General features: G+C 35.8%; 1 protein-coding gene across 1 annotated transcript in view; it reads right to left on the bottom strand.

The window, feature by feature from the left end:
- Positions 1-9914: 9914 nt before the first annotated feature.
- Positions 9915-12784, bottom strand: part of Gda (guanine deaminase) — an 87129-nt gene continuing 84259 nt past the window's right edge. Inside the window, exons 13-14 of the mRNA XM_076843492.2 lie at positions 10811-10838; positions 9915-9985 (exon numbers count right to left, since the gene is read on the bottom strand). Of these exons, the coding sequence (XP_076699607.1) occupies positions 9915-9985; positions 10811-10838 (99 nt within the window). The remainder of the gene's footprint in view (positions 9986-10810; positions 10839-12784) is intronic.

Raw genomic sequence — 12784 nt, 5'->3', positions numbered from 1 at the left:
CACCTGTGATATGAGTTGTATTTTTTCCCATGTTGTCACCTTTGCTTATGATGTTTTAAAATCATGTGAACTTTAATATAAAGAATGTTAACATAATATTTTATGAGCGGTTCCAAACTGGCATCAAGCTGTCTGTTGATAAGTATCTTGACTCTGTTACCTTCTTTGGGGGTCTGTGGCTGGATGATTCTTTACTCGAATCAGGAGGGGAGTCTAAAAACTTGGGCTTTGGTCTTGATATGCTGGGTTGAATCTTGCATTTGCTGGCTCTGTCTTCTTTATCTATAGAATAGGAAATGAAAGGTGGCAAAATATGCCAAATATGCCTCTTTGGCCTAAGGATTATTTTGAGCTGAGGTCACTTGAAAAAAACAGCAAATGCAGGGGGGAGGCTGTTTCTGAATTCCCCAAATCTGCACGAAGATGGAGTTTCTCAAAGGAACTTGATTGCCACCAAGCCCCTCTCCAGGAGTTTCTTTTCTCTGTTTCTCCACAGAGATCTACCTTTGTGCCTACTTCTGTATGCAGGTTAAACCTGCTCACTCACCTAGCCCACTGATGGCTCCATATAGCACAGTCAATGGGAAATAATCCTGAATTCAAATGTCCTATGGACCCAGTGCCTCCAGCAAACCCACTCAGTTTATTTGAGTCCTGAATCCAAATTTTAGGAAGAGAAAATTGATTGGTCCAACTTAGACCGGGTACTCCCACGTGGTCAATAATCTATGTTGATGAGAGACTGGGGTCCCACACACAGTGCAGTGTAATCTCTCTAATCTGAGCATGAGAAACGATGGGAAAGCCAAGGGCGAGGCGTGGGCAACATGGAGACTGTAAGTAGCTCTTTTTGTAAGGGACAGTTGAGCTATGATTACCTGATGGCAGTGGAGGCCATGCAAGGTTTTTTTCCCCCTATAACTTTATGAACTTATAACATTTAGAAATGTTTAAACTACAAAGAATCCCCTACACAGAATAATTAACCTAAAAATTACAAAGAAACCAATGGTTGAAAAATTCAGCTTCTCTAAAATAGCCAATGAATTTAGAATTAAACTAATAAAAATATTACCAAGTTTAGCTAGGGGTGTTGGTGTTCTTTAAAATTGGATTTTTTTGCATTGTCTTTAAAACAAGTTAAAACTTATTGATGTAAATATTAAGTAACTTTTACAGAGTTCTAACAAATAGTCAAAATTTACAGTCTTTATTGGGTCAAAGCTTTTCATCTAGTCATGTCAAACTTTAATTATGATATAAATTTAGTAGAACTTTTATTTTGATAAAGTACTGATGCATTTTAATTTTAGGAGAAATAAATGTGAAGCAGAAATTATATGTTCATTATATTAAAACCATCTGTATTTGAAAAATACTATTTTAGGCAATAAAAACAAATGTAGCATCAATTAAATAAAATATTTTAAACTAAAAAGAAATAGCCCAAAATTTATTCTTTTTTTTTTTTCCAAAATTATTCTTAAGAGAGAAAAGTCACCTGTCTTGCTGGGGTGGGCAATGTCTGAGGAGTCCCTGCTGCAAACCTGAATCCAACCTGGGGGTGCCCTGGTGCCCTGAGCCCTCACAGTTTAACCTGCCTTCTTCCTCAGGCAACTGATGATTCCAGGATCCCTGATACTCTTGGGCCTCTGCCCAGAGCTGCATGTGGAAAAAAAGGGTCCTCTTCAGGAAAGCTGGAATTTCAGGGGCTGGGTGCCTTCATTGTGAACCCTGCTGACTTTCACGGTGACTGCTTAGTCTGCCTCATTCTTTTTTTTTTTTTTTTGAAAGAGAGAGGGAGAGAGAGAGAGAGAGAAAATTTTAATATTTATATTTTAGTCGGACACAACATCTTTGTTTGTATGTGGTGCTGAGGATCGAACCCAGGGCCGCACGCATGCCAGGTGAGTGCGCTACCGCTTGAGCCACATCCCCAGCCCTAGTCTGCCTCATTCTTACCTTACATTATTAGAGGTGGTCTTCTCAATGACTGACTATTGCTCATGCTGAATGTTCTGCTTCAAATAGCTTTTTGTGAGTCTTGCATAAAAAATAAATTCCTGTTCTTCTTCTAAGTATACCTTGAAAATGGTCACAGTGTCATTTGACCTCTATAATCCTGTCCCCACAAATACCCAACACACTCTAGTTTCCCCATGTAAGCACCCTTAGCCCTCTGTATATTGGTCATAAATCCAATATATTCACTTACCTACTTATGCCCCCTCACCTATCATCCCAAATCATGAGTTCCTCAGAGAAATGGATATTATTTTTAACCTCCGGAACGGACCTGTGTCTGATATCTATTGTGCACTTGATAAAAGTTGCATTAGTGGATATTTCTTAAAATTTACCAATCTCATGATTAGCAAATTAAATATGATTCAGTAGGACATTATTTTGTACTTTCTGTATAAATAGATTTCTAGCTTAGAAGAAAAAAAGTAGCTATTTTAAAATTTGAAATTGTGCCAAGACATAAAAAACAACAGAAAACAGCCATGTACATCTCAGGGCAACCTGATGGATTAATTACAATTTATTTTGGATTCAATTATGCCATGTTAAATAGTCTACAGCACCACGAACAACATTAAATGAAAATTTTATATGCATTTATATTGACTTCTTTATTTAATCAGGGCAATAATTTTATAGGAAAAATGAGAATTTTGTTTGACTTTCTACATGATAAATATTCCCCCTGTAAGTTACAATAAAAAAATCCATCCACAAGAGATTGCCAAATTGTCCTGGATGACATAAGAAATCTCTTACTAAGCTTAAACAAATAACTTAAACCCCACATATTTATTTTACTCCCATGATTCTGAGCCATCATCCTGAGATTTTACTGGTTGACACCACATCATTTCAATAGGTCAGGACATGTATATGATACTGGAAGTTTTGGTTTGTGTTTATACAAATTAGCCCAAATTACATAAGTTGCCACACCCGATTCATCTTTCATAGTTCTGCTAAGAAGAAAGTGGTTATGAATTGAAAGAAGAGCCTGTGCTGATTTTTCTGAGCCTCTTAATTTCTGCTCTGAAATAACAAAAGCTTCCCAGACCTTCCTCTGTTTCTGTGATTTAGTCAAGGTTTTCAAAGCACTTTAGGAGCACAAAGCCAATCTACATTTGTTCCCTAGCTCAGGTGTGGATAGATCCAACTTTTGCTGAATGAAGAAGAAACCAAGAAAGCACCAAGGCTGTTAAGCCTCTCAAGTGCTTCAGGATAGGAAATTTAGAAATTAAAAAGTAAGACCTCCTTCCTTGGAGTTTTATGGGTTGTGACTTTATTTTATTTAGTTATGCAAAAGTGATCTGGAGATTGTTCAAGATTAAAAGGAGAAAAGCTAATTTCACAATGAAATTCAAAGTTCCAGTTTTTGAGCAAATCTATGAGAATTTCTTGTCATTGGACAGAAGGATTCTTTTTCCAGGGCTCTATTTCTCTCATGTTTGATTTTACAGCTAAGGACTTTGGATTCTCTTTCTACTGAGAGATGTCTTGTTTACTTTCACCAGGGCTGGGCAGAATCTAGGCAAAAGGAGATCACCCAGGTGTTCAGCAAAGTTCCTTGTGATTGCTCTATATTTTTTGTCTTTTTTTTGCATTGTGGGGGGAACGTTCATTTATTTTCTGGTTATCTCTGAAGATCTTCCCAGTAAAACTTTTGCCATAGAGAATGCTTTCAGCTCCCTATTTACATTCCCACTTTAAAACACAGACTCAACGACTATGGAAGTACAACGATTTTTTAAGTTGGATACATTCGATGTAATTTTACAATGATGGTGTACATGAGGGATAGAGTTGGGAATAATAAGGAATAATTTTGAATTAATGAAGAAAACGTGTATTGCTCTTTAAAAATGTTGTCTTCTCCATTTAAAGGACAGAGGTTACTTACTTTATCCTATTTTAAAACAAAACAAAACAAAACCTTTGCTTTTATTGGTGACAGTAATTTATGTGTTCTGTTTCATTGACACAGCGATCTCTTCATGGACTTATAAAACACCCGACTGCAAGACCTGTTCTGCTAATACCAGGGATGAGTTTTATGTCTAAATCTTATTTTATTGAAATCCTGAATTTAATACCATGCAATAATTTGTACATGTCTATTAATTACCTGTTACAGAACATTATGCCCACATTGTACAAACTGGACACAGAAATATTCTGCATGTGAAATTTTCCTTCTAGGAATTTTGACTAAATTGATCTTTAGGAGAAAAACAAATGCTAAAGAAGTTGTGTGAAGCAGGTTCGCCCTGCCCACTGAGTTTTGGGCTGCAGTTTCTACCACTGACATGAATCTGGTGAGAAATAAACAATCACACAAGTTAAATGCAGCCACTTTAACTACTCACAGGTAGGTAACAAAGAACAACAGATTCTTAGAATTTGAGGTGAGCCAGTCCCCCAAGGCCCAGGAAAGCTGCCCAGGGCAAATGGAGTCTTGTGTGCATTGAGCCCACATTGCACCACAGCTAAAGGACCTCAAGATCATACTGTGCTCTGGGCTTTATGACTGAGGGAAGTGGACTCACTGGGGTAGAGCATTGCAGGAAATCTTAATGTACAACAGATGGAACAGCTTGGGCTGCTCCTCCTTATTCTCAAATGTTGCATTGCTAACGCTTTCTACATTCTCAGTAGTTATTCCAAAAATGACAAGCAAGGAAAAGGGAGAAAGCTGGGTCACCAAAGGCACCAGGGGACTTGTTGAAAGTTGCTCAGCCAGGAGTCGATTTATAGAACAAATCTACTTTACGTTACAAATAAAAAATAATGAACATATAATAGACTTGAAAAGGCATTTACAGAAGTTTTTATTTATAAGGAGATCCTTAATGTTGTTTGATTTATATTAAGATAATAAAAAAATAAGCTGATAAAAATATTTCTGGGGCTGTAGCTCAGTTTGTACAGTGTTTGCCTAGCATGTGGAGGTACTGGGTTCCATCCTCAGCACCACATAAAAACAAATAAGTAAAATAAAGGTATCATGTCTGTCTACAACTAAAAAAATATTTAAAAAAATTACTTCTTAAAAGTATGTTTGTTTCTCCTTGGTCTACATTCATTTTTTTAAGATCTACCAAATAGCGAGCACTCCCTGTGACCGGGTCAGGTGCTATCTTAAGTGCTGTCTATGTGTCATTTTATTTAATCCTCATGATCCAAAGACAAGCACTCATGTTATCCCAATGTCACAGAGGAAAATATGAAGCCATTGAGACCGAAAGTGATTTGTCTACCACCCAGTGAGGCCATGCCATTGCTTAGACTCAAATATAGCTTGAAAGACATTGGAACGCTGCTTCCAAAAAGCTGTATATAGCGATTCATTGGAAGTTTGAGAAACCAGTTTGGAGAGTCACCATCAGCATTAAAAAAAAAAAAAAAAAAAAAAGGAACAAAATAGAATTAAATAGAATAAAACAGTACTGAAAATAGACCAGGGCACCACATTTTTAAAAATTTGTTTTAAATACATAATCACATACATATTTGTGCACTGCTTCTTGACTTAAAAAAAAAAGTATCTTTCTTACTCTGGGTTGTGACTTTGAAATATGAAAAATAAGCTATGCTGATATCAAAAGCAACAGCAATCTGATTCTAAAGGGATGAACATTAAAGTTTAATTTTCAAAAGTTGTATATATGAATTATCCATAGAATAGAAGACATATGTTGGCCCACAACTAAATATTCTATTCTCATTTTTAAAATCCAAGCTAAAAAGAGAAAAACATATTATAAGAGTAACCTTCTTCTATCAGACCGATAGAACTCACAACAAAAATAGAACAGAGAGAACCCACAACAACAAAGAATAACGTAAACACAAAATCTCATTTATTTTTTTCTGAAGCACAAAGGAGATCACTCAGCACAATAACAATAAGCAAATCATACAAATACTGTGGGGAACACTGTCCCCATGACTACATATATATTTATATATATTCTTAAGAGCAGTGATCAGGAGTTTAACAACAAGGTAAAGTGGTTTCCACTGAAGAATGCTTTCTGACAGGCTTCTGGATAGGAAAGGGACAGGCAAATCACTTCCATTTAACAAGTGAGCTGAGAATGACGTCTGTTACCCAATCCACTTGAACTCACGACTGTGAAAGCCTTTTTCAAATTTGTATTTAATTTCATCAATGGCCTGCTTTACGTTTGCATTTCCCTAAATTTGAACTAGATCCACAAACCAACCCCTCAGCCCTCTGTGTCTCACACTCCAGACTATTGGAGGGAGAAGGGAATGAGGTTGGGTGTGAAACAGAATGATCAGTGTCAGGGTTTTCTAAGAGTGTCCTTTCTTTTCCAGTCTTTGGATGCATCTTTAATCTTTTTGTGTATTTCCTTGATGTCTTCAGGAACATTATAAAGTCTGAGGTCCAAAGTTGTACCTAAAGTAGCTACTAGATCTGAAATTGCAAACATCTCCCATAAGTCTTACAAATAATAATAAAAAATTAAAAAAACCCAACCCAACCAAAAAATTATTAAACTCATAACAATTCCTACAATTTAAAAGTAATTTCAAGTCATTTCCCATAACACACTTCTTAGTCCACCTTTTAATGCCCGAGAACACTCTTTTTTAAGTGTGTGAATGTTTCCAGCAGCAACATCCACTTAAAAAAAAAATGGACAACAATAAAAAAGATGTCCAATAGGTTCCAGAAGCATCCATTTCTGGATATCTTCCATGTGTAGCACAAGGTAGAAATGATACAATGTGCTTTGGAGTTTGCCTTAAAAGCTTTCCATACGGCTGGTTCTAGGGCGAAGAGCTTTAAAAATAGGAAAAGTCTGGTAGGGAGTGAAGATTCAAAATCCTTTGCTAGATCTCACACCCATTATGCTTCCTACGATCTCAGTTGCCAATAGGGATATTCAAGGGCACACTTCAAAATCAGCCAAGCATACAGGGAAGTATTTTCTACCATTCCCCTTCCTTTAATTTGCAGACTTCTCACTAGAAAAGAGATTCAGTGGGGTTCAATGCTCACAGAATCAACTTAGAAAAATCTCCTGGCACAACAGGAAACCCTCTTGGATTGTAAAACCTCTGACAATTCAATTAGAGAAACAGCAAAAAGGAGTAGCAACCTCCTTGGTCTCCGTTGATGGCTAGGACAATCTGTCACTTCCTAATTTTTTCTTTCACATTTCCCTCTCGTTTGAAGATCAAATTTACCTCAGCTGATTCTCCTACTTTTTGTTTTGGTTGCACAGATATTTTGTAAATGTATGATGGAAGATGCTTTTAAATATGCTTTTACCTTTTAAAATACATTTCATGGAATAGACCATGAAAATGGGGCAAATGGTGCAGGATTGGGCTGGGGGACATCAAGCGTTTAATTCTTTCTTTCCTGTCAGAGAGCAAACCATTCCAACATAAAGGGACAAACAGGACTGGCTTGGAAGAGTGCCTCTCCACAATTCAGAAAGTCAACTCACATTAGGCAAAGGCAACATTCCAAAGTGCAAAACATCTGGCCCCATGTATGGCTAAGGCCTGAAGTACTGAAAAAAAGCATATGTAACATTCAGGAACATTGCACTCGGGGAAATAAAACACATAAGTTATAAGGGATGCAGAGATCAAAGTCCATGTAAACATTTCAACACATTCTATTTTACTAGAAAAGTTATTCAGGTCTTAAGAATACTACCAGGGCTAAGTTGTATATTAGACAGAATGGTTGCATGTGGCCACTATTCCTGCTTCTGATACTATTATATTACTGTTTGTGAATCCTGACTCTATATGAAAACTGACTTCAACATCAAAATGTACACCCTTAAAGGAATATAAAATGTAGGATCTTGCAAAGGCTGGAAGCAGCTCTCCACTATTAGAAGGACTTTCACCTCATCTGAGTTCCTAAGCCCACATTTGTGTAGACACCATGTAATCAAGTTTCCTTGGCAGAGACTGAGTGAGCAGGGAGCATCTGCCAACATTGTAGAGAAACGGAGATAAGTTTTGTGGAGCATCTTTGATGTTGCTCAGGAATCAGAAATACTAGAAATACACACAGAGAGTAGTAATTGGATTTACTGAGTTACTTAATATCCCATAAAACAAACTTTTTGTTAATAAGACCAAGAATTTGTTCCATGTTTAGATGTAGCATATATACAATTAAATCTAAAAGTGGGGGTTGAGTTGTGGCTCAGTGGTAGAGTGATTTCCTAGCATATGTGAGGCACTGGGTTTGATCCTCAGCACCACATTAAAAAAAATAAAATAAAATAAACAAAATAAAGCTAAATTTTTTTTTAACTCTAAAAGTGTTTCTACCACTGGGGGGAAAAACTGGGCAAATTACTGCTGAATTAAGCTGAATATGTAAAAGTAATATTTATGCTATAGAAAAATCATGTTCTTAGTTTTGTAGGTATGGAATTAGTTATATAAAGTTTTCTAATGCAAGGCAGTATGAAGGAGTCACACTGGAGCCCCAGGAGTGAATGTCATGTTGAGAAATCTGTTCCCTTTCCTGGTTTATTTATAATACTTGGAATAAATTAAGAAAAAAATATAGGTTTTAAATAAGACTCAGTAATTTTAAGGTTTTATCATAAGATTACAATTTGTTTTAATCCTGAGTTTGGGGAAAGGACACTGTATAATTAGGAAGCATATAATTCTCTTCACTTTATTTAATATTCCTAGATGCCTAGTATATATCAGCTCCTGTTCATAGAAACCTTACGTGGGACATCTAGACATTTTTCATTATCATAAAGTTCTAATGTCCTGAAAATTATAAGTAATCAAATGGATAATTGGATTAAGATTAGAAAATGGAGTGTTTTCAATATGTAGGGTTTTAAAATATTTTTAATAATATTTCTTTAATGAGATTTGTCCTTCATTTTAAAATTCTAGCAGATTGACATCTGAATATGAAATTTTCAGCAACTGTGGGATATGGTTGGGTAGAATAGGCCATTGCAAAGGGATCTGTCCTGTTAGTATCAACAGCTCATGGACACCCAGTACTTGCCCCGATTTATTAAAAATTCCATTCTACACTACAATGGTGTATGGAATTTGTTTCTCTTCTAATAAAATGGAAGCAATGATAACATCACACAGTTATAAATTAAGATGATTTTAAAGTGCACCAAAATACAGTTATTTATGCCATGTAGTTATATAATATTCCTAAGAGACTTTAAATCTTTAATACTTAACTTCTGTCAAACACTTTGAAGCACAGAACTATATTTAAAAAGCATATGGCATTCAATTCCTGACATCCATCCCCAAAAGAAGGCAAAGCACAACAAGAACACATCTGTGAAATGCAGATTCCATTAAGTGCAAATTTCCAAAACACAAGGTCAATCTAGAAACACATTTTAAAATTCAGTAAGTTTATGCTCAGCATATAATTTTCAAACACAATCTGAAGTGACTTTTTTCCAACATTTGTTCACTGTCTAATTTTTGTTCCCTCACAAAAATATGGTCACTGGTTAATCTTTAGTTCTGTAATTTTCATACTTGTTAGCTCAAAATATCTAACCTTATAGGAATATCTTTGCTCTCCAAGTTTCCACATAGGAAAAAGATTTCACTTCAATCTCATAATAGACATACGGCCAGCAATAATATCCCCTTCTGTTTGAGCTTGAAGTAAATCTGAACAGCTCAAAAAGGAGACATTTTCATGAAATTATGAAACTTCCCAACCAGAGTTGGGAATTACTGCACTTCCTTCAAGCAGTTTACCAAGTGAATACTAGACACAGAAAGAGATAGTCATCCCAAGAACAAGGTACTGATTGTGACTTTCCAACCACGCCTGGGCACAAGGGAGACGCAGAGCCATGTCATCCCAGGAGAACTTCTTACACTGAGCTGGAAAATGGAACCACCTGCTTGCCACCCACATAAACCTCCTCAATATTTCGATCATCTCCTGAAAGAAAAATCAAAGAATCAATTTATAAAGTGGTTTGTGTCAATAATTATTTTAATTGCCATGGAGAGATTTAAAACAAAATATTTGCAAGAAAGGAAACACAAAAAAGCTGACTTCTTACCCCACCCCCCTCAGATTGCTTATAATCTGGTCAGGATAACATGGATCAGCAGAAGATGCCATAGCTAATTTGAGATTAGAGTCTGAATTTTGCACTCAAGGTGGAAATCACATGAATAGACCCCCATCCCCATCCTTTTAGCTCAAATGCTTGGTTTTCATTTCTAGGCCCAGTTGAAAAAGAAACCGTTATCTTAATAGTGCATGGTGAGATGAACAATTTGCAGAAACTGAGATCCACATGAAATAACATGTGTCTCTCCCATCTCAAGTTCACTCAGTACTGAGCTCACTCAGTGGAAGGAACATCAGAGGAGAATCTTCTGCATTATTGTTTCTCTCAGTGAATGGAATTGAACATGAGTACACTGGAAACACATGTAGAGAGGGTCTAGTAGACCACAAGTAGGGCAGAATGTGGGTACAGATGAGGGTAAGAGGTTTACACATGGGATTTCTTCCCCTATGGGCTTCCATTCTCAGCTTGGGATTTGTGACCGTATGTTCTAGTGGGTCACGTGTATTTTGAACAGTACTTTAAATATTGTTCTACAAACGGACTTGATGCTGAGGAGTATTTAAAAAATAAATCAAGGCAAATTAACACAGATAACATTTAAAAAATGTTATAGCAAACACAGAGAGCCATACCCAAGAAAAAGACAAAAGATTTATTTAGCATAGAGATGTATATCTACCTACCTAGGTAGAGGAACTTCTGGATAACAGCCTAAAATGGAAAATAAAGGTAATAAGAAATAGTATTTTGTACATTTCATAAAGGAAATTAATAGGAAATAGTGTTTGGTAAAGCCCAGAAATTGAAATATATTTCTCAAGAGCGAACTACTATTAATTAAAAAGAAATTGTCTATTAATTCTATTATTTAAACTTCTATTAATTAAAAGAAATTGTCTTTTCATATAAAAAGAAAAGCATCAAATAAATAAAGTACACAACCTGTTGACTACTAATAAATGTTTGTTTACTGCTAGAAAGTCCTTGGGATATAACCTTGAATTATTTGAAGGAAAAGCATTATATAAATTAAAGAAATTAATCTAGTGAAATGATTCAAATATTTTAAGAGGTGTATGAAATAAGAAAAATGACTAGATGAATGGGATTAAGCCCTATTCCCAGAAAGTCCCTCTACTAAAAAAGTAAAATAAAAAGTAATATGAAAATAACGATGGACTCAGGATACATTTCCCCAGAACCAAAGGCAGGAAGGCCACTGTGACCTTCCTCTCACCCTTCTCCCCTGAAGCAGATCCTAAGACCCTCGAGTCAGAAGTGCCCTCCTACTACCCAGAGGGAAGGAGCATCCTTGACAAAGGGTCACAGAGAAGACACAGTACAAACAGGCCCTGTTTGCCCCCAGTTTGGTACCATTAGAGAATGCTCTTTTCCGCGTACTACAGGGATACTGCCACATTGATGTTCATAGCAGCACAATTCACAATAGCTAGACTGTGGAACCAACCCCGATGCCCCTCAATAGATGAATGGATAAAAAAAATGTGGCATTTATACACAATGGAGTACTACGCAGCACTAAGAAATGACAAAATCATGGAATTTGCAGGGAAATGGATGGCACTAGAGCAGATTATGCTAAGTGAAGCTAGCCAATCCCTAAAAAACAAATGCCAAATGTCTTCTTTGATATAATGAGAGCAACCAAGAACAGAGCAGGGAGGAAGAGCAGGAGGAAAAGATTAACATTAAGCAGAGTCATGAAGTGGGAGGGAAAGGGAGAGAAAAGGGAAATTGCTTGGAAATGAAAGGAGACCCTCATTGTTATGCAAAATTACATATAAGAGTTTGTGAGGGGAATGGGAAAAAATAAGAAGAGAAATGAATTACAGTAGATGGGGTAGAGAGAGAAGATGGGAGGGGAGGGGAGGGGGGATAGTAGAGGATAGGAAAGGTAGCAGAATACAACAGTTACTATTATGGTATTATGTAAAAATGTGGATGTGTAACCGATGTGATTCTGAAATCTGTAATGTTTTGAATAAAAAAAAAATAAATTTAAAAAAAAAAAAAAAAAAAGAGAATGCTCTTTTCCCAATTTTCCATTCTTCATCAAACCAAGCACTCAGGTTAACCAGCTTCTCTGGGTCTTCATTTCATTATGAAGGCTCTCGTGCCATAAATAAATTTGTATGTTTTTTTTTTTTTTTGGTTGATCTGTCTTTTGTTATAGGAAACTCAAGTCTTGATCCTAAGATGGCAGAGGAAAGGTCTTTTTTTCTCCCCAATAACAAATGATATAAGCTTCAAATAATCCAACATTTTTCTTTTAAAAACTTGAATATATTTATTTTCACATTTACTTTCATAAGTAGATCAATTTATAAATGATAGTAGTTAATTCTTTTCTAAAAACTATCTTATAAACAATAATTATTAAACTAAGATGGATTTGTTTATTATATTAATAGGAAAAGATTTTATAAGAAGAACAAAACTCATTTTCTTATATAATTAAAAAAAACTGTCAAACCAAAAAGCTTCTTCACAGCAAAGGAAACAATCAAGAACTTGAAAAGAGAGCTTACAGAATGGGAGAAAATCTTTACCACATGCACCTCAGATAGAGTATTAATCTCCATGATATATGAAAAATTCAAAAAAATGTAACACCAAAACCAATAACCCAATCAATA

The sequence above is a fragment of the Callospermophilus lateralis genome, chromosome 2 (assembly GCF_048772815.1).
Source record: "Callospermophilus lateralis isolate mCalLat2 chromosome 2, mCalLat2.hap1, whole genome shotgun sequence".
Classification (NCBI taxonomy): domain Eukaryota; kingdom Metazoa; phylum Chordata; class Mammalia; order Rodentia; family Sciuridae; genus Callospermophilus; species Callospermophilus lateralis.
The sequence above is the reverse complement of the archived record's forward strand: the minus strand, read 5'-3'. Positions and strand labels throughout refer to the sequence as shown.